Raw genomic sequence first — 27,304 nt, 5'->3', positions numbered from 1 at the left:
GTCACGGGGTGGGGGGGGCATTGGGAATCAACTGAGGCACATTTTCTGAGCCGCTGCCTGTGCCCCAGGTGGACATCTTAACAATAGGAACGCGGGAACAGGAGGAGGCCGTTCAGCCCCTCGAGCCTGTTTTCCACCATTCAGTTAGATCATGGCTGATCTGTATCTTAACTCCATCTACCTGCCTTGGTCCCGTAACCCTTAATACCCTTACCTAACAAAAATCCACCAATCTCACTTTTGAAATTTTCAATTGACCCCCCCCAGCCTCAACAGCTTTTTGGGGGGGAGAGTTCCAGATTTCCACTACCCTTTGTGTAAAGACGTGCTTCCTGACATCACCCTTGAACGGTCTGGCTCTAATTTTAAGATTCTGCCCCCTTGTTCTGGACCCGCCAGAGGAAACAGTTTCTCTCTTTCTCTCTATCTACCTGATCAACTCCTTTTAACCTCAATTAGATTGAAGGGATAATAACAAGTCCTAGCCCTTTTGGGCTATCCCAGATCAGGCATATTCCCCAGACGTTCACCCTCAACTTAAGTTAGAGATAGCCGAATTCCATAAGACGCTTAAATGGGTCTAAAAGTTCAGGCTATCTCTCCCTAAAGGAAAGGAATGACTGAAGATGTTACCATCCTCCAGATAGCACTTTTAATAAGTTGAACTAGACTGTAACCTTCCGGATATTATGAGGGTCCGGAATACTCCCCAGAATTCTGCAACTCCTTACAAAAGAGTGTACAGAATTTGGGTTCGCGAGTTTTTACAGAATTACTCTTTGAGACAATTCTAAAAATATATCGTTTTATTTAAGAGCCGACATTCAGTTAACAGCTGTTGAATCAGTCGCAACATTAACAATTCAAAATACAATTAGCTTACATTTCTTATTTCTCAGAGATCCTTATTCTCAAATCTTCACTTCGTTACATTTCTTATTTCTTACTTATTTCTAAATCCAGAACATCCACCAAAATCAATTACTTTGACTTCCCGAGACTCATAGTTAAAGACTTACAGAGATGCCTCTGCAGAGTTGAGAAACGCTTTGCCCATTCAGCGAGTTCTGCCTTTCTGTTAAAAAGGTCTTATTTTTTATACTCTTCTTTGATGTTCTCTGCTGATGTCAGCTAATTGTCTTTATTGATACCTCTGTTTGAATGCTTTCTATCTTACTATCAATTCAACTATTGCATGCATAATTATTTCTCTACCTTTAGGTGTTCCAAAAACCATCATAAAAACAATGACAGCTATGTTTGATGCCATTCTTACAAAATGCTTTCATTTAATTCTTAATATTGGCTTAACTGCTTTTTAGCAGACATTTTGACTCCATGGTGTTCCAAGTTTAATACAAACACAATAGCCCAGAAATTTGGGTCGAGGGCTTCCCGTGGGTGTAAGCCCCCGACCTGCACTTACCTTGCGCGCCGGCCGTTGAGCTGTGGGCCCGCGTGGAATTCCGATCCTGGGCCTGCTCCAACTGCCGGCGTGCAGTGCTTGCGTATCCCAGGGGCGCAGTTAGTTCGATGCGTCCCCTGGGATCACGTGGGCCATGGGGAGCCAATCAGAGCAGGGAATGCTTCATTCATAAGTTTGACAGGAAGGGCTGTCAAACTTATAAATACTACAAGCCCCAAAACATCACTAAATCTTCAAATACATTTTTTTTTAAATCACATTTTTTCAATAAACTATAAATTACATGAAATAACTATTTTAAACAATAATATAAATTTTAAAAAAAAATATTTTCTAACGGGGCTAAAAATAAACTTACCTTTCTTTAAAGTATTTAAAAATAATAAACCTGTGGACATTTTTTTTAAATTTTAATTAATTCACCACTTACCTTGTAAAAAGCAGGCCTTGCGACTGCTTTTTATATGTGTAACTTCTGGAGACTCGCCCTCCCGGGAAAACCTGCAAAAAAAATGTAAGTTCGATGCGCATGCGCAGCCTCTCCTGCGCACGCATTCGAACTCTGAACCCCTTCTTTCAGGGGAACGGAAGTGCCAGTTTCCCGCGCATGCGCAGTGCATGCAGAAAAAAACGGCACTTCCATTGGGCCTACGGGTGAGTACCCCGTGCGTACTCACCCGTGGAGACCCGAATTTCTGGGCCAATGTAATTGCTTGGTGCATCTATTGAAGTCTTATCTTCAAAGTGTCCATGTTGGTATCATATTTACTATGTCTCTATTAAAGACATTACAACTAGGGTGTTTCATGCATTTCTAGCTATCTCAATTGGTTGCATATTTAATCGTGTTTCCTGTCTTCCAAGTTTAACATAAAAACTATTCTTTTACTTGATGTCATTCTTTCAAAGGCACTTGGTTCTTTTAATGTTTGTGTTTCTGTTTTACTTGTTAGCTTCTTAACAATTTAAACTGGACATTGTCATTGTGTTGGTTGCAAACTGTAGACCTTTCGGAAGCACCAATGATTTGCTTCAATCTTTCATTGTTTTAGTATTTTTAACTAATTCCCATTTCAAAGCTTGTTTACAACTTTGTTATCAACTAATCTTTATCTCAGAAGCCTGTATTTCTGTTTACAGCCTGTGTCTCTGAGGTTTTACAGCTTGTGTCTCTGAGGCTTTAGATTTTTAAACCCAGTACAGGAAACTTTCTGATATCCGGCACTGACGGGACTGAGCTGGTGCCATACCATCAAAAGTGCCGGACATACCAGCATAATGTTGAAACATACGGAACTGAAAAGCTCCGTGTGAATCAACAAACCCTGTTGCTTAGCAACAGCTTCAAAACAGTCGGCTGCAGCTGCAAGCGTCTCTAGCTGAAGCTGTTGCTATAGCTACAGACCTTGCAGTGCCTGACTGGGGAAAAAAAAGCAACGAGAACTAAAAAAAACTTATAGAAAACAGCTCCTGATTTTTGCCGTTAGATCGAGTATTCCGGACATACAACCTCCGGATAAACCAAAGTTTCCTGTATATCATGTATTAATAATGGGCCAGTAACTCCGGTCCCAACGCGTGAGTATGGACGGGGTACTCACGCGTGGGCCCGTTGGAAGTGCCGGATTTCAGCATGCACAGCGCATGCGCGGGAAACCGGCATTTCCTCCAAGGGGTTCAGAGGTCCAACGCCTGCGCGCAGGACTCTGCGCGCACACGTTGAACTTCCTTCTTTTTGACAGGTTTGCCCGTGTGTAAGGGCCTGAACTTTTTAGACATATAAAAAGGAGGCGTAAGGACTTGATTCTTTAAGGTAAGTGGTCTATTATTTAAAATTATAACATTTTTTCCACAGCTTTATTGTTTTTAAGGACTTTACAGTAAGGTAAGTTTATTTTTAGACCCGATTTCTTAAAAAATTATTTTTTTCAAAAATTTGATTAATTGTTTAAAATAGTTTTTTAAAGTTATTTATAGTTTATTTAATTATTGGGATGTTTTTTAAAATTTTATTTAAAGTTAAACTAGTCTTTTGGGCGCCCGTACTTTTCATGAGTTTGACAGTTCTTACTATCAAACTCATGAATGAGTTTCCCCTCCCCTGATTGGCTGCACAGTGCTCACCTGATCCCAGCCGGCACATCGCACTAACTACGCCGCTGGATCAGGCAAGCACAGCGCGCCGACATCTGAACCGGGCCAGTGACAGGAATTCCAAGCAGGCCCAGGCTTCAGATGTCGGCGCGCTGGGTGAGTGCACATCGGGGGCTTGCACGCGCGGCAAGCCCCCGATCCTAATTTCTGGGCCTTTATCAGTATTCTGTTCATATTATGGTGTATCTTTCTGAAATATGGCGTATTCCCTCACAAGATCACCCCTTATTATAGTCAAAGGAATACAACCCAACTTTAGGTAACCTGCCCTCGTAATTTAACTCTTTTAGCCTCAGTGTCATTCTGGTGAATCTGTGCTGCGCCCCCTCTCCAAGGCCAATATATCCTTCCTGAGGTCTGGTGCCCAGAACTGAACGCAGTGTCCTGGTGGGGTCTGACCAGAGCTCTGTACAACTGAAGCATCACTTCCTCACTTTTGTATCTTTCATCCATCAGCTTTAACAGTGAATGTTGCAGAAGTCATTCTCATGGTGAGCATCAGAGCTGAGCCCAATCCTGCGTTTAGACACAAAGCTTTGAAATTCCCTCCCTAAGCCTCTCCGCCCCTCTACCTCGCTCTCTCTTCCTTTATGTTGCTCCTTAAAACCTACCTCTTACCTGTCCTAATATCTCCTTATGTGGCTGGGTGCCAAATTTTGTTTGATAATCGCCCCTGTGAAACGCCTGGGGTCGTTTTGCTACGTTAAAGGCCCTGTATAAATGCAAGCTGTTGACATCACACACTTAAGCTTCTCAGCATGAATCAGTGGCTAGCAGTTAGGAGCAGGAGCCCTGGCTGCTTTCACCCTCTCTAACCAAGGGCGTTGAGGCACGTTGCAGTATCCCGACGCTTGCCTGGGCCGAGATCGACTGATCCAGCACAGACAGAGGCTCGAACCCCACCCCCCGCCCTCCTTAACCTGTGGAGCTCAGAACTTTACCAGGCAGTGCATTTGACCTCGGAGCTATTAGTATCCTCCATTGTTTCAGAACCCAAGATTCACTGTAAATCACCTATTACAGGAAACTTTGGTTTATCCGGAGGTTGTATGTCCGGAATACTCGATCTAACGGCAAAAATCAGGAGCCGTTTTCTATAAGTTTTTTTTAGATCTTGTTCTTTTTTTTTCCCCAGTCAGCCACTGCAAGGTCTGTAGCTATAGCAACAGCTTCAGCTAGAGGTGCTTGCAGCTGCAGCCGACTCTTTAGAAGCTGTTGCTAAGCAACAGTGTTTGTTGTCAGATACGGAGATGAAAACCTCCGTATGCTTCAACATTAACTTTGTATGTCTGGCAGTTTTGATAGATCGGCAACACGCCGGTCCCGTCGGTGCCGGATATCACAAAGTTTCCTGTATTACTGTGGCCTCCCTTCGTACTGTGACCTCCCTCTCAAGCGCAGTCTTGGTATTTGAATGTAATATTACTATCAATCGGTCTAGGGGCCATAAATATAAGATAATCACTAATAAATCCAGTAGGGAATTCAGGAGAAACTTCTTTACCCAGAGAGTGGTGAGAATGTGGAACTCGCTACCACAGGGAGTGGTTGAGGTGAATAGCATAGATGTTTAAGGAGATGTTAGGTAAACACATGAGGGAGAAAGGAATAGAAGGATATGTTGATGGAGTTAGAATCATAGAATGGTTACAGCACAGAAGGAGGCCATTCGGCCCGTCGAGCCCGTGCCGGCTCTCTGCAAGAGCATTTCAGCTAGTCCCACTCCCCCGCCCTTTCCCCATAGCCCTGCAAATTTTTTTCCTTCGGGTACTTATCCAATTCCCTTTTGAAAGCAGTGATTGAATCTGCCTCCACCGCCCTTTCAGGCAGTGAATTCCAGATCCTAACCACTCGCTGCGTAAAAACGTTTTTCCTCATGTCGCCTTTGGTTCTTCTGCCGATCACCTTAAATCTGTGTCCTCTGGTTCTCGACCCTTCCGCCAATGGGAACAGTTTCTCTCTATCTACTCTGTCTAGACCCCTCATGATTTTGAACACCTCCATCAAATCTCCGCTCAACCTTCTCTGCTCCAAGGAGAACAACCCCAGCTTCTCCAGTCTATCCACGTAACTGAAGTCCCTCATCCCTGGAATCATTCTCGTGAATCTTTTCTGCACCCTCTCTAAGGCCTTCACATCCTTCCTAAAGTGCGATGCCCTGAATTGGACACAATACTCCAGTTGAGGCCGAACCAGTGTTTTATAAAGGTTCATCATAACTTCCTTGCTTTTGTACTCTATACCTCTATTTATGAAGCTCAGGATCCCGTAAGCTTTTTTAACCGCTTTCTCAACCTGCCCTGCCACCTTCAACGGTTTGTGCACATATACCCCCAGGTCTCTCTGTTCATGCACCCCCTTTAGGATTGTACCCTTTAGTTTATATTGCCTCTCCTCGTTCTTCCTATCAAAATGTATCACTTCGCACTTTTCTGCGTTAAATTTCATCTGCCACGTGTCCGCCCATTCCACCAGCCTGTCTATGTCCTCTTGAAATCTGTCACTCTCCTCACTGTTCACTATACTTCCAAGTCATCTGCAAATTTTGAAACTGTGCCCTGTACACCCAAGCCCAAGTCATTAATATATATCAAGAAAAGCATTGGTCCTAGTGCCGACCCCTGGGGAACACCACTGTGTACCTTCCTCCAGTCTGAAAAACAACCGTTCACCACTACTCTGTTTCCTGTCACTGAGCCAATTTCATATCCACGCTGCCACTATCCCTTTTATTCCATGGGCTTCAACTTTGCTGGCAAGCCTATTGTGTGGCACTTTATCAAACGCCTTTTGGAAATCCATGTACACAATGTCAACTGCATTGCCCTCATCAACTCTCTGTTACCTCATCAAAAATGGTTCGATGAAGCGGGGTGGGAGGAGGCTCGTGTGGAGCACTAAAACCGGCATGGACCTGTTAGGTCGAATGGCCTGTTTCTGTGCTGTAAATACTGTGTCATTGTAATCACTGTTGAGGAGATTGTGTTATCTCAAGGACAGCTTTGGCCAGTTGTTTTTGCGAAACATAATTAATTTCCTCAGAGCTTTTTGTCGATTAGATAACTGAAGGGCAGATTAGTCATGGAGCACGTGCGGAACGTTCTGCGGGGGTGGGGATAGGGAGCAGCCAGAAGGTGCGGTCCATGTTGGAACCAATGATATAGGAAAGACAAGGGTTGAGGTCTTACAGACAAGAGTTTCAGGAGCTAGGGAGGACACTAAAGAGCAGGACTGCAATGGTGGTACTGCCAGTGCCACGTGCGGGTGAGTATAGGAACAGCAAAATAAGGCAGGTTAGCGCGTGGCTGGAGAGATGGTGCAGGAGGGAGGGCTTCAGATTCCTGGGGCACTGGGACCAGTTCTAGGGCAGGAGGTGGAAGGTGGACGGGTTACACCTCAACAGGGCTGGGATCAATGTCCTCGCGGGGAAGTTAAGGTGCCGTGGGGACAGGTGTAATCTAATGTAGCAAGGGGAGGGGCACCAGGATGAAGCATCAGAACGCAGATACAAGGTGCACAGAGGACTCGGAGAGACAAAAATATGAGAATAAAATATAAATATTTCATTATATAAACTATATAAACTAAAGGGTACAATCTGAAAGGGGGTGCATGAACAGAGAGACCCAGGGGTATATGTGCACAAATCGTTGAAGGTGGCAGGGCAGGTTAAGAAAGCGGTTAAAAAAGCATACGGGATCCTGGGCTTCATAAATAGGGGTATAGAGTACAAAAGCAAGGAAGTTTTGATGAACCTTTATAAAACACTGACTCGGCCCCAACAGGAGTACTGTGTCCAATTCTGGGCACCGCACTTTAGGAAGGATGTGAAGGCTTTAGAGAGGGTGCAGAAAAGATTTACAAGCATGGTTCCAGGGATGAGGGACTTCAGTTACGTGGCTAGACTGGAGAAGCTGGGGTTGTTCTCCTTAGAGCAGAGAAGGTTGAGAGGAGATTTGATAGAGGTGTTCAAAATCATGATGGGTGTAGACAGGGTAGATAGAGAAACTGTTCCCATTGGCAGAAGGATCGAGAACCAGAGGACACAGATTTAAGCTGCTTCTTCTTATCGTGTCCACGGACAGTCTACATAGCCCAGCCAGAACTGGACAGATTTTTGCGCCTTGTTGTTGGATTCGGCAAGATCTGCAACAGTGCAGGGTTCCTCTAACGATGGGCATTGCAGGAGATGTTGCATAGTCTGTGCCTCAGTTTCACATTCACAAGTTGTCGGGCTGGTTGAATATCCCCATTTGCTTAGTGACACCTTTGAGCAACCTACACCGATCCTAAGTCTGTTAAGGCACTTCCAGATTGCCCAGTTGCAATTAGCTCCTGGGGGAAGGCTTTCATCAGGTAAAATTTCCATCGCTGGGGGTTGTTCAAGACTGGCGAGCCGGTCTTTCCACGAGGCGATGCGGGCTTCAGATGAGGTTGATTGTAATGGAACAACACTGTTCATGAAGCTCTTTCTTGACTTTAGATGGCTGGGTGTAGGTGTATGACAATGCAGAGGGTGCCTCTCATCTGATGTTTGACAAAGTCGCTCTTTCTTGCTGGCTACCATTCTTCTTATATCAGGGGGAGCGATACCCGCCAGGATATATAGGCTGTTGGTGTTTGTTGGTTTTAAGCAACCTGTGATAAATCGGCAGCTTGCATTCAGAACGGCATCCATCTTCTTGGCATGAGTAGACCTTTCCCATGCAGGGCAGGCGTATTCGGCAGTGGAATAGCAAAGAGCAAGTGCACTGGTTCGCAATGTTTTCGGGCTTGCTCCCCATCTTGAGTTAGTGAGCTTATTCAGGATGTTGTTTCGTGCGCTCACTTTGGCCTTTGTCTTCTCGATGTGGTTCTTGAAGGTGAGGCATCGGTCAAGGGTGACTCCTAAGTAGATAGGGTGCTCGCAATGCGTCAGTGTTGCTCCACACCAGGTTACTTTCAACTGGCGTTTGGCTTCACGGTTTCTGAGGTGGAATGCACAAACTTGCATCTTTGATGGGTTTGGGCGAAGGTGGTTTTCTTCATAGTAGGATTTTAGTCCCTCCAAGGCCTCAGAAAGCGTTTTCTCCACAGTGTTAAAATCAGTGCTTTGGGCAGTGACACAAGTCATCAGCATATATAAAACGGCGTGTGACACCGTCTATAGGTTGGTCATTCGTGTAGATGTTGTACAGCAGCGGTGCAAGCACGCTTCCCTGAGGAAGACCATTCTTCTGAATACGCGACCTGCTGCGCTTCCCACCTAGTTCAACATAGAACCGGCGATTCTGAAGCATGCTTTCTAACAGCTCTGTTAAGTGAATGTCTTTTGTTTAAGCTGATTGGCAGAAGAACCAAAGGCAACATGAGGAAAAACTATTTTACTCAGCGTACGGTTAGGATCTGGAATGCACTGCCTGAAAGGGCGGTGGAGGCAGATTCAATCGTGGCTTTCAAAAGCGAATTGGATAAGTACCTGAAGGAAAAATATTTGCAGGGCTACGGGGAAAGGGCGGGGGAGTGGGACTGGCTGAAGTGCTCTTACAGAGAGCCGCCCGGGCTCGACGGGCCGAATGGCCTCCTTCCGTGCTGTAACCATTCTGTGATTCTATTATATAGAGTAGTCCAGAAAGAGGAGGGACCAGGCAGGGGAGCAATGCAAAACAGACTAAGCTGGGTTTGGAGTACGTGTGCGTAAGAGTGTGATAAATAAGGATGGTGAGCTGCAGACACAAGTCACCACATATATCCAGTAAAGGAGACTTGACTCAAACAAGAGCAGGAATGGAAACTTAACATTCTTGGCTCCAATGTATGTAGGAGGAATAGGGAAGGTAGAAAAGGCGGAGGGGCTGATCAAAGATACTGTTACAAGGGATGATGTGGTTGAGGATTCAAAGACAGAATCTATGTGGTTGTGGAATCCTACTGAATCCTTTTAACATTTTCAACACCTCAATATTCTATGCTCAAGGTCTTGTGAAGCTGGGAAAGGCCAATGAAAAGACAATAACTACTTCCATTTATATAGCGCCGTTAACGTAGTAAAATGTCCCAAGGTGCTTCACAGCAGCGATTATCGAACGAAACGAGCCACACAAAGAGATATTCGGACAGCTGGCCAAAAGCTCGGCCAAAGAGGTGGTTCTTAAGGAGCGTCTTAAAGGAGGAGAGAGAGGCGGAGAGGTTTAGGGAGGGAATTCCAGAACTTGGGGCCGAGGCGGCTGAAGGCACGGCCGCCAATGGTGGAGCGAAGGAAGGCGGAGATGCTCAGGAGGCCAGGACCGGAGGAGCGCAGAGATCTCGGGGGGGGATTGTGGGGCTGGAGGAGGTTAACAACGATTGGCAGGGGCGAGGCCACGGAGGGATTTGAACACAAGGATGAGAATTTTAAATTCTGTTAAATGAGATTCTGCGTTTTACAGATAGGGACATTGAACATAAAAGCAAGGAAGTGTTGTTGAATTTTTACCTTGCTTGGCTTGCGAGTATTGTGTGCGGTTCTGGGCTCCCCATTATAGCATGGATAATAGAACCATGAAAGCGTATGGTGAAGATTCAGTGGAATGATACAGAAATGAGAGGTTTCTAGCTACAAAGAGAGGCTTGAAAAATTGAAGTGTGTTTTACTGGAATAGAGCAGGTTAAGGGGATCAAGTAGAGGTTTACAAAGTTATAAAAAGCTTTCAAGGGTAAAGAATTGTTTCGGATGATTAGCAAATGGGTTAGAAGGGGGCTTAACTCAGGAGTATCACCGCTGGAAACAAGGCGGAGGTTGGAAGCACTTTTTTCCGCGCACAGTTATTCGAACATGGAGTGCTTTTCACACAAGTGGCTTTTGAGGCGGAGACTGTCATTCAAAGGGGAATTCGCTGAGTACTAAATAAGACAGACTCGCACTTCTAGAGCGCCTTTCACGACCACCGGACGCCCCAGAGCGCTTTACAGCCAGCGAAGTACTTTTTGAAGTGCAGTCACTGCTGTTATGTAGGAGAGGAAGAACATCAAATTATACAGGGAAAGGGCAGGGAAGAGGGATTAGAGATCAGCGGATAAACTAGCACCAGCACCGAGTCAAAAGTAAAATACCGCGGACGCTGGAAATCTGAAGTCAAAATAAAATGATGGAAACACTCAGGCAGCGCCTGTGGAGAGAGAAACAGAGTTAACGCTTCAGGTCAATGACCTTTCGTCAGAACTGGGAAAGGTTAGCGATGGAACAGGTTTTAAGCAAGGACAGGGTTCAGGAAAGGGAGGAAAGGACAAAAGGGAAGGTCTGTGATAGGATGGAAGGCAGGAGAGAGTAAATGACCACCATCATCCCTTGTGCCTTTTAATCTCTCCTGCCTGCCATCCTATCACAGACCTTCCCTTTTGTTCTTTCCCCCCTTTCCCTGAACCCTGTCCTTGCTTAAAACCTGTTCCATTTCCAGTTCTGACGAAGGGTCATCGACCTGAAACATTAACTCTGTTTCTCTCTCCACAGATGCTGCCCTGGCCCGCTGAGTATCTCCAGCATTTTCTGTTTTTTATAGACTCGATGGGCTGAATGGCCTCCTCCTGCTCCTCTGGTTTTTATGGAAGGTGACAGACGCACATGGAATAATCTAGAGCGATTATTCATTTTCACCTTTTCCTCCATTCTTGCAACAGAAAGAAAAGATCAGAGAGAAGTTTGTTGCAGCTTTGCAGAAGGAGTTCGCTGGCAAAGGGCTGAACTGTACAAGAGGCAAGTAAGCAATCTGTGTGTGTACGTTGTGCGTACGTTGTGCGTACGTTGCGTGTACATTGTGTGTGTTTCAGTGTGTGTATTTCAGTATGTGAGTGTGTCTGTCTGTCTATGAGTTTTTTTTATTCATTCACAGGATGTGGGCATCACAGGCAAGGCCAGCATTTATTGCCCATCCCTAATTGCCCTCGAGAAGTTGACTCTTAACTGCCCATTTAGTGGTCATTTAACCTCTCCTGCCTTCCAGCCTATCACAGGCCTTCCCTTTTGTTCTTTCCTCTCCAGAGGGCAGTTAAGAGTCAACCACATTGCTGTGGGCCTGGAGTCACATATCGGCCAGACCGGGTAAGGGCGGCAGATTTCCTTCCCTAAAGGGCATTAGTGAATCAGATGGGTTTTTACGACAATCCAGTAGTTTCATGGTCACCGTTACTGATACTAGCTTTTTATTCCAGATTTATTTAATTAACTGAATTTAAATTCCCCAGCTGCCGTGGTGGGATTTTAACTCATGTCTCTGGATCATTAGTCCAGTAACGTAACCACTATGCTACCGTACCCCATGTGTTTGTATCTGTGTCTGTGTGAGAGTGTCTGTGTCTGTGTGTGAGAGTGTCTGTATGAGAGTGTCTGTGTCTGTGTGTGTCTGTGTGTGAGAGTGTCTCTGTGTGTGAGAGTGTCTGTGTGAGAGTGTCTGTGTGTGAGAGTGTCTCTGTCTGTGTGTGAGAGTGTGTATCTGTCTGTGTGCGAGAGTGTCTGTGTGCGAGAGTGTCTGTGTGCGAGAGTGTCTGTGTGCGAGAGTGTCTGTGTGCGAGAGTGTCTGTGTGCGAGAGTGTCTGTATCTGTGTGAGAGTGTCTGTATCTGTGTGAGTGTGTCTGTGTCTGTGTACGTGACATTTTATTTTTTAGGGAGTTGGCCCATTTGGAATTGAATGAACTTTGAACCCTTGTCTGACAGGACGTAAACACCCCGAGCACCAACCTATCGCAGTCAGTGTTTGGCAAAAACAGCTCACACTTTCACCCAAATCAGACCGCAGGCTGGCAATCCCCCGATCCTGTGGACCTCGCTCCGAGGAGATTGTAGGCGTCATTGGCTCAATCTCACTCTGGTACAGGTTGGACTTTAGAGCATAGCTGTGTGCACAGATTTACCCCTCCAGCTCACAAATCACACGGCACGTCGGTTTAAGAACTAAAGGTGAAAGAGCATGGCAAGTCACAATGCAAGGCACCACCGAGGTTAGAAGGAAGAGGAGAGAAGGCAAGCTAAATGAACGATCAATGATTAGAGAGATTTTTAGGAGCCCGCAAATAATAATAATAAGGAGGGGCTGAGGGAGGTGAGGCGTTCCACAGTTTTAAAATCCCAAGGGGGAAAAATTCGGTTGGTTAGCGCCTCCCGTTAGTGCCTCCGGGGGGCGCTAGCAACTTAGCGCCCGAGCGCGGCGATTTTAGCGCCGCTCGCGAAATTGACCAGTCGTTTTGCAGCGGCGCTAAACACTACCGCCACGATCTCCTGCGCCCGCAGATCGTGTCGTCAGTCAAGCGTGCAACGCCCCGGACTGGATATTGAGTTGCGCCCCCTGCCTTAGCGCCAGCCGCTAGCAACAACAGGCAGAGGGGAACGTTTTCAAGTCGGGAAGGGGCTGGGGGAGCGCTATTTAAAGGCGGGCGTTTCCTGCCTTTTCTTGTCGGCAAAATTTTTGTTTTTAACACTGTCCTAAGGAGTTTTGGCCCTCGGCACCACTTTTGAGGTTCCTAAGCGCCAAGCCCTTTCCCTGGGCCTACCCATTAGTGCTTCCAACACAATTGCTTTTGAGGTCTCTCCAGGCCGAGATTCAAGGCTGCAATGAGCAGGGAGCGGCTGGCCAGCAAGATGGCCCCTCCCCTTTAAGAACTGGACGGCGCCAGTCTGTCTGGCTTCCATGGTAACGGACATCGCCTGAGCTTCGCCAGCGTTCTGAGGTAGCGCCTCGCTCCCTGACGTTAGCGCCTTAAGAGAGATGCGTAGCGCCTGATTTAGCGCTCAAATCACCTCCAGGGGGCGATAGAGGCGAATTTTGCAGTCGGAGGCGATAATTAGCGCCGGGCGCTAAACTTTGCGTCCGGCCGATATCAGCGCCCCAAAATGGCCGATACTGAATTTTTCCCCCCAAGACTGCAGCGGTTCAAGAAGGCGGCTCACCACCACCTTCTCGAGGGCAATTAGGGATTGGGCAATAAATGCTGGCCTTGCCAGGGGCGCCCACGTCCCAGGAACAAATAAAAAAAAGACTGAGTTACATAGAACTTAGCACAGACACAGACACACTCACACACACACAGACAGTAACAGGCCATTCGGCCCAACCAGTCCTTGTTGGTGTTTATTCTCCACCTGAGCAGTGTCCTTATCCCAAGTGCCCATCCTGTTCTCATATTTCTTTATCCAACCTTCCTTCAACCACCTGTCTTAACCAATTCTAATGGTTGACATGGTCTCTGGTTCAGTCACTAACCGGCCGTACATTCCGCAACCTCGCAACCCTCCATGTAGAAACATTTCTCCTGCTCTCTGCGATACATTTAACCTTAAATCAATGTCCCCGTCATCACTGGAAACAGCCTCTCTCTACTCTGCCCCATCCCTTCGTCACATTAGACACCCCTAACAAATCGCCCTTTAATCTCCACTGTTCTGAAGGGAAACTGCCCCAATTGTTCAAGTCTTTCTATGTATTTGTATCTTCTCACGCCGGGCAGCGTGCTACTGAGTCTGCGCGGTACCCTCGCTATCGCCTCGACATCTTCTGATCATTTAAAGGGGCCACGTCCCCTTCTGCAGATTCGTTTCCGTTTGATTCCCTGAAGTGCTGGCTGTTGCAGGTACGGCAACGCAAAACAAACCTGAGGCTGCTCCCCGGCTTCGATGAGGTGACAGTGGATCTATAGTGCACAACACGTACTGGCAGCCTAAACACAAAATATGCCCCCCCCCCCCAAATTATTCGATCACCAGCCTCTCAGGTTTCTAAATGACCCGATTTGAGCGTGCAGATTTTACACTGCCGTTGCAGCTGTGCAGTCTCCAGTTCGCTGGTGTTCACGCCTCGCCTACCTGGCGTGTTGTCGGAACGTCGTGGAACCCGACCCAGAAGCTGGAAAATCCAGAAACCCTGTGAGAATAGCCGTAAACTACCACTTAATAGGCAGTCAAGTGCCTTTAATCCCTTTCCCGCCGCTTGGTGTCCGGCCCGTTTTGCAAATCGGGGACCCGACACTCGGGAAAGTTGCGTGGAGCCAGGATCACAGCGGGTTCAGAACCCACCGTCAATCATTGCGAATTTAACCTCTGACCTGCCTCCAAACCTGCCCTCTGAGCGCCGGCAAAAATTCCAGCCTTAGGGTTAAGAAGAGAAGTTCCCTTTCTCCCATTCCTTGCAATTTGCTGATGATCTGCCAGGTTGAGTTCAAAAGCCAAACAGCCGATCAGCTGACAGATACCGGGTGCCCATAAGGAAGAGGACTCTTATCGTGGTAACGAGTATGGTGTCCTCCACCATTTTATTACCAGGTGAGTTTGCTGACAATTACATTTTACATTACTGACTCACAGCGGGACCAGGAAGGATACCGACATTCAGTACTCTAACGAGAGTTGCTCATTACTGGTCCCACCTCAACTGAGCAGCTCTTTTCTGTTTTTGAGAAGCAATGTGGGAATCCCCCCCGCAGGCTGCTGGTGAGAAGATAAAACAAACTTACACCTAAAAGGCAACACTCTTTCTCCCCTAATCTATAATGTATAGAGGATAGTTGATATCGAAAGTACTCTTCCCTACAGTAATGTTCCCTTTAATACAATGCATGAATAAGGTTTGATTTTTTGATTGTTCTTAGAGGCAGACTCAATCGTGGCTTTTGAAAGGGAGTTGGATAAGTACCTGAAGGAAAAGAATTTGCAGGACTACTGGGGAAAGGGCAGGGGTAGTCGGACTAGTTGAAGTGCTCGTGCAGAGAGCCGGTATGGGCTCGAAGGGCTGAATGGCCTCATTCTGTGCTGTAACCATTCTATGATTCTATAGCGTGGAGCCCAAAACTGCGCACTGCACTCCGACTGTGTTCTTAGTGAGATCTTGCTGAAGTCTTCTCTTCTGTGTCAGTACAGCCTGACCTCTGACACCACAGCCTGACCTCTGACACCACAGCCTGACCTCTGACACCACAGCCTGACCTCTGACACCACAGCCTGACCTCTGACACCACAGCCTGACCTCTGACCTCCTCTCCCCCACTTTCACATAAAGGGACATTCCCTCGAGCCACGACCCATCCTATCACATGACGGCACAGCCGCCCTCTCTGCCCCACATGACCATGCCAATCTTCATCACCTGAGAGAAGATGTCAGCACCACATAAGGGCCCCCCTTCCCTGTCTGAGCCGAACCTGCACCAGGAGCAAAGAGCCAGGCTCAGGGCACGTTCAGTGTTATCACAGTCAATTCGAAAGTCCACAAAATTGCCCTACTCTGTTTTAACACTGTGCCTCCCCTGGGTGCCCGCATGTGCATTATTAGTTTATCTATTCTCAGGCTTGTCCTAGGTGCCCCTGAGGGCGGGAATCGTGGGAGGCGATTGGCTGCTCATTGCTCTACAGAAAGTTCATGGGACCGAGGTGGCCTTCATCTCATGTCACCTTGCTCCTCTTCATCACATGTCACCTTGCTCCTCTTCATCTCATGTCACCTTGCTCCTCTTCATCACATGTCACCTTGCTCCTCTTCATCACATGTCACCTTGCTCCTTGGCAGCTCGGTGGCACCTCCCTCATTCCACTGGAGTTGTGCTATGAGGACGGAGGGACAGCTGGAGTCCTGGCATGTTCTGCTGTCCTACGAGATGGCAGCGTCAGACCGCTGTGTCCCCTGGGTGGCTTGGTCCATCATCAGCCTCTTCACCAGCATCATCGTTTTCCTCCTGTGCTGTTGTGGATCTGCAGAAAAGGAAGGTCTGACTAAGAATGGGCATGCTTCAACTCCTTGGGATTGAGGAGACAGAAAAGGGGGTGGATGGTTGTGGCTGTGTGGTGCTTCACAAGGTTGCCAGGGGTCAGTGTGCTCACCAGGGGTCAAGGTGTTGACCAGGGGTCAGGATGTTGACCAGGGTTCAAGGTGTTGACCAGGGGTCAGTGTGTTGAGGCGGGGTCAGGGAGTTGACAAGGGGTCATGATCTTGACCAGGGGTCAGTGTGTTAACCAGGATTCAGGCTGTTGACCAGGGGTCAGTGTGTTGACCAGGGTTCAGGCTGTTGACCAGGGGTCAGTGTGTTCACCAGGGTTCAGGCTGTTGACCAGGGGTCAAGGTGTTGACATGGTGCCAGTGTGTTGCCAGGGGTCAGGGTGTTGAGGTGGGGGTCAGTGTGTTGACCAGGGGACAGTGTGTTGACCAGGGGACAGTGTGTTGACCAGGGGACAGTGTGTTGACCAGGGGACAGTGTGTTGACCAGGGGTCAGTGTGTTGACCAGGGGTCAGTGTGTTGACCAGGGGACAGTGTGTTGACCAGGGGACAGTGTGTTGACCAGGGGACAGTGTGTTGACCAGGGGACAGTGTGTTGACCAGGGGACAGTGTGTTGACCAGGGGACAGTGTGTTGACCAGGGGACAGTGTGTTGACCAGGGGACAGTGTGTTGACCAGGGGACAGTGTGTTGACCAGGGGACAGTGTGTTGACCAGGGGACAGTGTGTTGACCAGGGGACAGTGTGTTGACCAGGGGACAGTGTGTTGACCAGGGGACAGTGTGTTGACCAGGGGACAGTGTGTTGACCAGGAGTCAGTGTGTTGACCAGGGGTCAGGGTGTTGAGCAGGGGTCAGGGTGTTGACCCGGGGGTCAGGGTGTTGACCCGGGGGTCAGTGTGTTGAGGCGGGGGTCAGTGTGTTGACCAGGGGACAGTGTGTTGAGCAGGGGTCAGGGTGTTGACCCGGGGGTCAGGGTGTTGACCCGGGGGTCAGTGTGTTGAGGCGGGGGTCAGTGTGTTGAGGCGGGGGTCAGTGTGTTGAGGCGGGGGTCAGGGTGTTGACCAGGGGTCAGGGTGTTGACCAGGGGTCAGGGTGTTGACCAGGGGTCAGTGTGTTGACCAGGGCTCAGGGTGTTGACCAGGGGTCATTGTGTTTGCCAGGGGTCAGGGGGTTGACCAGGGGTCAGGATGTTGACCAGGGGTCAGAGTGTTGACCAGGCCATGATTGGTGATCATAGAGAGGGGGCTATGACCCACCGAAGGGCAGGAATAAAGATGTCGTAAATCAACAGATTGATGATACCAAGCTTGGCTTTAAAACCCTGCGGATTGTAGGAGAAAGAACGAGTCGGCACTTTCAAGAGAAACATAGAAAATAGGAGCAGGAGTCGGCCATTCGGCCCTTCGAGCCTGCTCCGCCATTCAATGAGATCATGGCTGATCCTCTACCTCAAGGGAAGCGGGAACACCGCCACAGCCATGACCCACCTGGACGGCTCTGGTCGCGGGCTGGACGTAGCGCCGGGACACGCGGGCCGCCTGCACCATCCAATACGTCACAGTCAGGACCCTCCGCTCCGCCAGCCGTGCGTCGCTGAAGTCGACCACGCGGAAGTGTTGATTGCGGGGTAGCAACCCCGATAGGATGGCTGATGCCTCTGACTGGGGAAGAGCTCCTGTTGGAGGCCATTTCATTTTACCTCCGTCTGTCCAGGATCATTTGTGGTATTAGAGAATCATTCAGCCAATCGGGCCTGTGCAGGCTCTCTGAAACAGCTACCCAATTAGTCCCACTCCCCTGCTCTTTCCCCATAGCCCTGCAGATTTATCCCCTTCAAGTATTTATCCAATTTTCTTTTGGAAGTTACTGTTGAATCTGCTTCCACTGCCCTTTCAGGCAGCGCTTTCCAGATCATCATAATTCACCGAGTGAAAACATTTCTCCTCAATTCCCCCCGGGCTTTTTGGCCAATTATTAATGTGTCCTCTGGTTACCGACCCTCCTGCCAGTGGAAACCGCTTCTCCCCATCGACTCTATCAAAAGCCTGTGTTTTTCTCTACTTGTGACACTAGAGATGCTGGCACAGTGTGAATGGGGAGCTGCTTGTACTGCTGGGTCCTGTTGCCTATGGGAGAAGGGTATCGGAGCTCTCTGCATGCACAGGTCAGGTTTCTGAAGAGGGATGACTGGATTGATATTTCTCTTCAAAACACAAAATGTGGGAGCTTCCTGTCTTGGCAAAGCAACAATTGTGGATGATCTGCAGTTATGCTGTGACTGCCAAGCAAACCCCAGTGAGGGCGGATCTCCTGGAGGTACTTCCACTCTTGTTGCTAGTTTAGGCATTGGGCCAGCAGCCCCCACACCATCCTTCCAGTGCCAGCGCTGGTCTCAGTAACTGCTGCACTTGCCCGGATAGTAACCGCATTCATGTATTCATTGGCTTCCTGATGGCTCGGTTGGTAGTCGATGTGCACCTGCATATCCCAGATTCAACTCCCAGTCTCGGGCAGGGTGAAGGCGTCGGCATTGCATTTGACTTTTGTGCCCGAGCTGGGGAAGGGAAGATCAGCCCAGGTTCTCGTGACTCTTAGTAAAAGGTGTGCATGGGCGCAGAATGATAGCGGGGTTATCATCAGGACAGTTTGGATAGACTTGGCTTGTGTTCCCTTGAATATAGAAGATTGAGGGGTGATTTAATAGAGGTGTTAATTGAAGGATTAGATCGGGTAGATGGAGAGAAACGATTTCCTCTGGTGGGGGGAGTCCAGAACAAGGGGGCACAACCTTCACATTAGAGCTCAGACGTACAGGTGTGATGTCAGGAAGCACTTCGTCACACAAAGGGTAGTGGAAGTCTGGAACACGCTCCCCCAAAAAGCTGAGATTGATCGATTTTTGTTAGGTAAGGGTATTAAGGGTTATGGAACCAAGGCGGGTAGATGGAGTTAAGATACAGATCAGCCGTGATCTCATTGAATGGCGGAACAGGCTCGAGGGGCTGAATGGTCCTGTTGCTATTACGATAGCAAAATACTGCAGATGCTGGAAATCCGAAATAACAACAGAAAATGCTGGAAAAACTCAGCAGGCCAGGCAACATCCGTGGAGAGAGAAATAGAGTCAACATTTCAGGTCGAAACCCTTTGTCTTGATAAAAGGTTTCGACCTGAAACGTTGACTCTATTTCTCTCCACGGATGTTGCCGGTCCTGTTGCTATGTTGGGCGAGGACATGGTTATGCATAGCTGTGATGCCCTCCAAGATTGAATCGTAGATACGGTAGGTTCAGTGATTACAGTCCTGGACTAGCAATGCAGAGGTCGAGAGATCAGATCCCCACCATGGCAAGTTGTGAAGTTGAATTCCATAAATCTGGCAATTTGTGGGCTGGCACCAGAAAAAAAAAGGACTATGAAAGCTGACAAATTTATAAAACCCAACAGGTTCACAAATGTCCTTCAGGGAAAGGATGCTGCCACCCCGAGCCAGTCTGGCCATCGCGTGATTGCAGTTCCACCCGACCTGAAACGTTAACTCTGTTTCTCTCTCCACAGATGCTGCCTGACCTGCCGCATGTTTCCAGCATTTTCCATTTTTATTCCACACTAAGTGGCTACCTTTCATGGAGCGGTTGAGACGAATAGCATCGATGCATTTAAGGGGAATCTAGGGATAAGCACGTGAGGGGGAAAGGTGTAGAAGGATATGTTGATGGGGTGGGAGGAGGCTGGTGTGGACCAGTTGGGCCGAATGGCCTGTGTCTGTGCAGCACATTCCATGTAATCGCTTTCAGTGCAGGGAACAAGACCTCAGCATGAGGGAGGGAGAATTCATCAATATGATGTATGGTCAGAGCCTCTGTCATTCCAAGAGTCATAATTATTCACTGTGTCCCTTTTTCCCCCTGCTATTCACAGGAGGGATGATAAGTTTCGATATCTTTCCTGAGGGCTGGGACAAGCGCTACTGCCTGGATATCTTGGAAAAGGATGGAATTAAAACCATTCACTTCTTTGGGAACGAGACCGAGCCGGTAAGGGTTGATCAGGGGTCGGGGTGGGGGCTGACCAGGGGGTTGACCAGGGGTCAGGGTGTTAATGAGGGGGTCATGGCATTGATGGGAGGTCATGGGGTTGTCGGGGTCAACCAGTGGTCAGAGTGTCGATGAGGGGTCAGGGTGTTGATGAAGGGTCATGGGGTTCACGAGGGGTCAGGGGATCGAACAGGGGTCAGGGTTGACCAGGGGTTAGGGTGTTGATGAGGGGTCAGGGGGTTGATGAGGGGTCAAGGAGTTGCTGAGGGGTCAGGGGGTTGACAAGGGGTCATGGGGTTGACGAGGGGTCAGAGAGTTGACATGGGGTCATGGGGTTGACAAGGGTCACAGAGTTGACATGGGGTCATGGAGTTTATGAGGGGGTCAGGGGGTTGACGAGGGGTCGGGGTTGACAAGGGATCATGGGGTTGACCAGGGGTCAGGGTGTTGATGAGGGGGCCAGGGGGTTGACCAGGGGTCAGGGGGTTGACCAGGGGTCAGGGGGTTGACAAGGGATCATGGGGTTGAGCAGGGGTCAGGGAGTTGACATGGGGTCATGGAGTTTATGAGGGGGTCAGGGGGTTGACAAGGGGTCATGGGGTTGACAAGGGGTAACGGGGTTGACCAGGGGTCAGGGTGTTGATGAGGGGGGTCGGGGTTGACGAGAGGTCAGGGGATTGACAAGGGATCATGGGGTTGACAAGGGGTCATGGGGTTGACAAGGGTCACAGAGTTGACATGGGGTCAGGGGGTTGACGAGGGGTCGGGGTTGACGAGGGGTCAGGGGGTTGACCAGGGGTCAGGGGGTTGACCAGGGGTCAGGGGGTTGACCAGGGGTCAGGGGGTTGACGAGGGGTCAAGGAGTTGCTGAGGGGTCAGGGGGCTGACAAGGGGTCATGGGGTTGACGAGGGGTCAGAGTGTTGACATGGGGTTGACAAGGGTCACAGAGTTGACATGGGGTCATGGAGTTTATGAGGGGGTCAGGGGGTTGACGGGTCAGGGGGTTGACAAGGGATCATGGGGTTGACCAGGGGTCAGGGTGTTGATGAGGGGGTCAGGGGGTTGACCAGGGGTCGTGGGGTTGACAAGGGATCATGGGGTTGACCAGGGGTCAGGGAGTTGACCAGGGGCCATGGGGTTGACAAGGGTCACGGAGTTGACCAGGGGTCATGGAATTTATGAGGGGGTCAGGGGGTTGACAATGGGGTCATGGGGTTGACAAGGAGACACGGGGTTGACCAGGGGTCAGGGTGTTGATGAGGGGGTCAGGGGGTTGACAAGGGGTAACGGGGTTGACCAGGGGTCAGGGTGTTGATGAGGGGGGTCGGGGTTGACGAGAGGTCAGGGGATTGACAAGGGATCATGGGGTTGACAAGGGGTCATGGGGTTGACAAGGGTCACAGAGTTGACATGGGGTCATAGATTTTATGAGGGGTCAGGGGGTTGACGAGGGGTCAGGGGGTTGAGCAGGGGTCAGGGGGTTGACCAGGGGTCATGGATTTTATGAGGGGGTCAGGGGGTTGACCAGGGGCCATGGGGTTGACAAGGGTCACGGAGTTGACCAGGGGTCATGGATTTTATGAGGGGGTCAGGGGGTTGACCAGGGGTCAGGGAGTTGATCAGGGGTCGGGGTTGACCAGGGGTCAGGGTTGACGGCTTGTCTGCAGTATCTGCCAGTTCTGGCTGTGCGATGGCAGGAATGGCACCGTGCGGCCCACTATACCACGGTGCAGAGCACAACAGCAATTCAGGAGGCACCATCCTGGTGGGCAGTGGGAATGAGGAGCTCAACATGGGAAAAATCAATCAAACAGTGACTGCTGACGGGATGAATCATTTCTCTCTGACTCTAGTCTTAACCCAGTGGCCTACAGTACAAAATATGACCAGAATTCTGCAATAATTTGTCAGTTATACTCAGAGAGTGACTGGCCTGGGGAGACCAAAACTAGGGGCCATATCACTAATAAATCCAATAGGGAATTCAGGAGAAACTTCTTTACCCAGAGAGCGGTGAGAATGTGGAACTCACTGCCACAGGGAGTGGTTGAGGCGAATGGCATCGATGCATTTAAGGGGAAGCTGGAGAAACTCTTCTCTTCTTAGGCAGTCCCTCGGAACCGAGGATGACTTGAAAAACGAAATAAACACATGAGGGAGAAAGGAATAGAAGGATATGCTGATAGGGGGAGATGAAGAGGGGTGGGAGGAGGCTGGTGTGGAGCATAAACACCGGCACGGACCAGTTGAGCTGAATGGCCTGTTTCTGTGCTGTGCATTCTGTGTAATTCTATGTCACTAGCAGTCAGGTACAGTACGGATTCTCAGCTAAGGCTGGGACTAAGCTATATTGTTGGGGCAGAGTGAAGAGGACCTTCTGCATCATAACTGTGGCTTACCTAATTCAAGGATGGTGGCATTGCAAGAAGTGTTCAGTCCCCCAGAACGAACTTCCCTCTATGACTCTTTCCCCCCCCACCACAAAACTCAGGAATGGTTCAGGCCATTGAGTCCATCCAGCTCTATCCCTTTTTCTCTAACTCCGTATCGGGAGCATCCTGTTCAGTCGTGGAGATACCAGACTTGGCCGTTGACAGGTCGGCCATTGACAGGTTGGCCGTGGGCGGGTTGGCCATTGACAAGTAGGCCCCTCGTACCAAAAAGTAACAGTCTGTCGAACAGCAGCCGCGAGGGGAAAAAAATGTCACCAAAAAAAAAACTGATGGGCTCCTACAATGGCTCGGTCAGTAATATGGTGGTCAGTGTGGAATTGGCCCCCATGCACCAGCGAGGTGCCAGGTTTGATCCCTGGTCTGTCCAGTTTGCTAAGCTCCACTGGCATGGCAGTAGGTGGTTGAAGTGAGCCTGTGCTTGAGAGAAGTCATAGAGTTATACAGCACAGAAAGAGGCCCTTCGGCCCATCATGTCCGCGCCGGCCATCAAGCCCTGTCTATTCTAATCTCATTTTCCAGCACTTGGTCCGTAGCCTTGTATGCTATGGCGTTTCAAGTGCTCATCTAAATGCTTCTTGAATGTTGTGAGGGTTCCTGCCTCTACCACCCTTTCAGGCAGTGAGTTCCAGATTCCAACCACCCTCTGGGTGAAAAAGTTTTTCCTCAAATCCCCTCTAAACCTCCCGCCCCTTACCTTGAAACTATGCCCCCTGGTTATTGACCCCTCTACTAAGGGGAAAAGTTCCTTTCTATCTACCCTATCTATGCCCCTCATAATTTTGTACACCTCAATCAGGTCCCCCCTCAGCCTTCTCTGCTCTAAGGAAAACAACCCCAGCCTGTCCAGTCTCTCTTCATAGCTGAAGCGCTCCAGCCCAGGTAACATCCTGGTGAATCTCCTCTGCACCCTCTCCAATGCAATCACATCCTTCCTATAGTGTGGTGACCAGAACTGCACACAGTATTCCAGCTGTGGCCTAAATAGCGTTTTGTACAGCTCCATCATAACCTCCCTGCTCTTATATTCTCAGTCTGGGTTCCTGCCCCATCCGATTACTATCCAGTGACCAGTGAACGTGCTCGTGGCTTTCGAGTAAGGACAGGGTTAGGCCACAATGCTCTCCATGGTTGAATATCTTGCCTAAACTCGCACAACGGCCACTTGGGTGAGATGCCCCCTGTGGAACTGGACCTGACCTGGACCTGACCCAGCAACTCTCGAAGGAGAAGATTGAGAAGGAGAGGGAAAAGAAACCAAACTGACTGGACTTTGTTCTTGCCACGCAGGGCGGAAATGATCACGAGATCTTCCACGATCCCAGGACGATTGGATACACCGTCGTGTCCCCGGAGGACACGGTCAGACTGTGCAAAGAGCTCTTCCTGCATGAGTGAGCCACGGACAATTGCTCTCTGATCTCGAGCCAAGGATTCCTGCTGCTGCTGGACTTCCAGGAGAGGCGAATGGAAAAGCAGGCCTCCGTCCCCCTTTGCCCACTGGTGGTCAGCTGTGGGATGGCGCTGCTTGACGTCACTGATACAATTCCAGACCAGTATGCGAACACCATGTTACCAGGATTATTTTATCAGTTGCTCGCGGTTAGCTATAGGTTTTTTATTTGGTGTGTACAAGACGGCACCAGTGCTTGGGAAGAGACTTCAGAAACTCCCTCCACAGAGCCACATAGTGGCCAGAGGGTGTCACTATACCGTGACAGTTGACATAGCGCAATTGAATGGGAAATGTTGACGTAGCCATTTACAATGGGACATGTTGTCAGAAAAGCACGACTCAGGAAAAATTGTGACAATGGGAAGTAAAGGGCAGGAAGTACACACCCTACACAAGATTTTGCATAATATATAGATTTTATATATACACACAAAATTGAAGTCAATGGGAATCAGGGGGAAACTCTCCACTGGCTGGAGTCATACTTATGCAAAGGAAGATGGTTGTGGTTGTTGGAGGCCAATCATCTCAGCCCCAGGACATCATTGCAGGAGTTCCTCAGGGCAGTGTCCTAGGCCCAACCATCTTCAGCTGCTTCATCAATGACCTTCCCTCCATCATAAGGACAGAAGTGGGGATGTTCGCTGATGACTGCACAGTGTTCAGTTCCATTCGCAACTCCTCAGATAATGAAGCAGTCCATGCCCGCATGCAGCAAGACCTAGACAACATTCAGGCTTGGGCTGATAAATGGCAGGTTACATTCGCGCCACACAGGTGCCAGGCAATGACCATTTTCAACAAGGGAAAGTCTAACCACCTCCCCTTGAAATTCAACAGCATTACCATCATTGAATCCCCCACTATCAACATCCTGGAGGTCACCATTGACCAGAAGCTTAACTAGACCAGCCACACAAATACTGTGGCAACAAGGGCAGGTCAGAGGGTGGATATTCTGCGGCGAGTGTCTCACCTCCTGACCCCAAAGCCTTTCCACCATCTACAAGGCACAAGTCAGGAGTGTGATGGAATACTCTCCACTTGCCTGGATGAGTGCAGCTCCAACAACACTCAAGAAGCTCGACACCATCCAGGACAAAGCAAGTCACTTGATTGGCACCCCATCCACCACCTTAAACATTCACTCCCTTCACCACCGGCGCACCGTGGCTGCAGTGTGTACCATCTGCAAGATGCACTGCAGCAACTCGCCAAGGCTTCTTCGGCAGCACCTCCCAAACCCGCAACCTCTTCCACCTAGAAGGACAAGGGCAGCAGGCGCACGGGAACACCACCACCTCCAAGTTCCCCTCCAAGTCACACACCATCCTGACTTAGAAGTATATCGACCGATCCTTCATCGTCGCTGGGTCAAAATCCTGGAACTCCCTCCCTAACAGCACTGTGGGAGCACCTTCACCACACGGACTGCAGCGGTTCAAGGAGGCGGCTCACCACCACCTTCTCAAGGGCAATGAGGGATGGGCAATAAATGCTGGCCTTGCCAGCGACGCCCACATCCCATGAATGAATTTTTAAAATATATAGATTATCAAGAAATTAGATGAAGGGCCCACAACAGAGTAGCAAAGGAGTTTGAGGTAAATAAAAAGGTGATTAGCCAATGCCAGGCTTAGATTTTTAAATCCTGAAGATTGTAGGTGGGAGGAAATACTGAGAGGGTGAGACATCCCACAGTTTAAAGTCCTGGGAAAGAAAGATTTAAAGCAGGATACTGTGAGATGAGGGAGGAGGAAGACAGGCAAAGTCAGGAACACTGAGTATAGCAGAATCAATAAAATACAGAGCGAGAGAGACAAGGAAGGTCGAGATAGAAAAATTGGACGGCCAAGGTAAGAGATGGACTGGTTTTCAGGCAGCAAGCTTTCTCTCCTATCCTATCCTGTGCGGGAAGAACCTCCCCAGTTCCCGAAACCGCACAGCTTTGATAATTGAGTTAAAATGAGGCTGAGACTTTTTCCGATGGTCCGTGCGAGATTTTGAAGCGTGTGTGACTGAAGAATGCGAATCCAGAGCCGACATCACCCAGCACAGGGTAGGTTCGGTGCTCAGGGTTAGGGTCGCTATCTCTGGTTGGATGGGTTCATCACACGACCGCCCGCCTCGCCCACTCAAACAGCCATTTTACCATCTCCGACGTTTTCATAACTAATAAATGAACGTGTTCAACGAAAATGGAAAAAGGACTCAATTTCTTTTGAGGCCTCGTTTATTTTTATTCCTCTTGAGTATAGCTCGCAGAGAGTGTCCCGGAGATTAATCTCCAATTCCTGGAGACTCCAGGGCTGTCAGCCGCAGTCGAGGGGCAGTGAGAATTGTCAAGATGTATCTCAAGCAGTTTGATCATTATTTCATGTGTAAAGTGTTCCTGCTGGTGTTTGTCGACAGGTAACCGGAGGTCATTCATCCATCTGAGCTCTCCATGGGTGTGGGGGGCGGTGGATGGGATGGGGTGTCGGGGGGAGGGAAGATGCCCATTCATCGCCGATTGAAGGCCAGAGCTAAACAGCGGTCACCCTAATGTGTGATGTCGAGGGGCCACTGTGGTTGTGAGATGAAGTTGGGTGTTCTGCTGGGATGGTCAATTGCTCGCTGAACTACCTTGGCTCCCAGTCCGGCAACGCCTCGATTTAAAAATCCTCATCCTTGTTTTCAAATCCCTCCATGGCATCTCTGTAACCTCCTCCAGCCCTACAACCCTCTCGGATCTCTGCGCTCCTCCAATTCTGCCCTCTTGAGCATCACCGATTTCCGTCGCTCTGCCATTGGTGGCCATGCCTTCAGCTGCCTGGGCCCTAAGCTCTGGAATTCCCTCCCTAAACCTCTCCGCCTCTACCTCTCCTCCTTTAAGACGCTCCTTTTAAAGCCCACCACTTTCCAGTCCTGGTATCACCTTGTGTGGCTCGCTGTCAGATTTTGTCGGAGAATCGCTCCTGTGAGGTGCCCCGGGACGTTTCACTGTGTTAAGGAGCAACAGCGATGTAAGTTGTTCTCCGAGGACCCCTGCTGCAAATTCCCCGGGAAGGGAGCAGGAGCCCGGCCT

At 49.3% G+C, this 27,304-nt stretch overlaps 1 protein-coding gene across 4 annotated transcripts in view; it reads left to right on the top strand.

Moving 5' to 3' along the window:
* The window catches only part of pmm1 (phosphomannomutase 1), a 44,091-nt gene extending 17,631 nt beyond the window's left edge, over positions 1-26,460 (top strand). For 2 of the 4 annotated variants that reach the window (XM_085969556.1, XM_085969555.1), the window contains 3 exons: positions 11,216-11,291; positions 20,215-20,330; positions 24,072-26,460. In XM_085969556.1, the coding sequence (XP_085825682.1) occupies positions 11,216-11,291; positions 20,215-20,330; positions 24,072-24,179 (300 nt within the window). In that variant the 3' untranslated portion in view covers positions 24,180-26,460. Of the gene's footprint in view, positions 1-11,215; positions 11,296-20,214; positions 20,331-23,815 lie in introns of those variants that run through there. The other 2 variants (XM_085969557.1, XM_085969558.1) reach the window with 2 other exon arrangements.
* The last annotated feature ends 844 nt before the right edge of the window (positions 26,461-27,304 follow it).

The sequence above is a fragment of the Somniosus microcephalus genome, chromosome 28 (genome assembly GCF_052327205.1).
Source record: "Somniosus microcephalus isolate GS21.2 chromosome 28, FLI_Smic_1.0, whole genome shotgun sequence".
NCBI lineage: Eukaryota > Metazoa > Chordata > Chondrichthyes > Squaliformes > Somniosidae > Somniosus > Somniosus microcephalus.
This window is presented reverse-complemented; position numbering and strand designations above follow the sequence as displayed.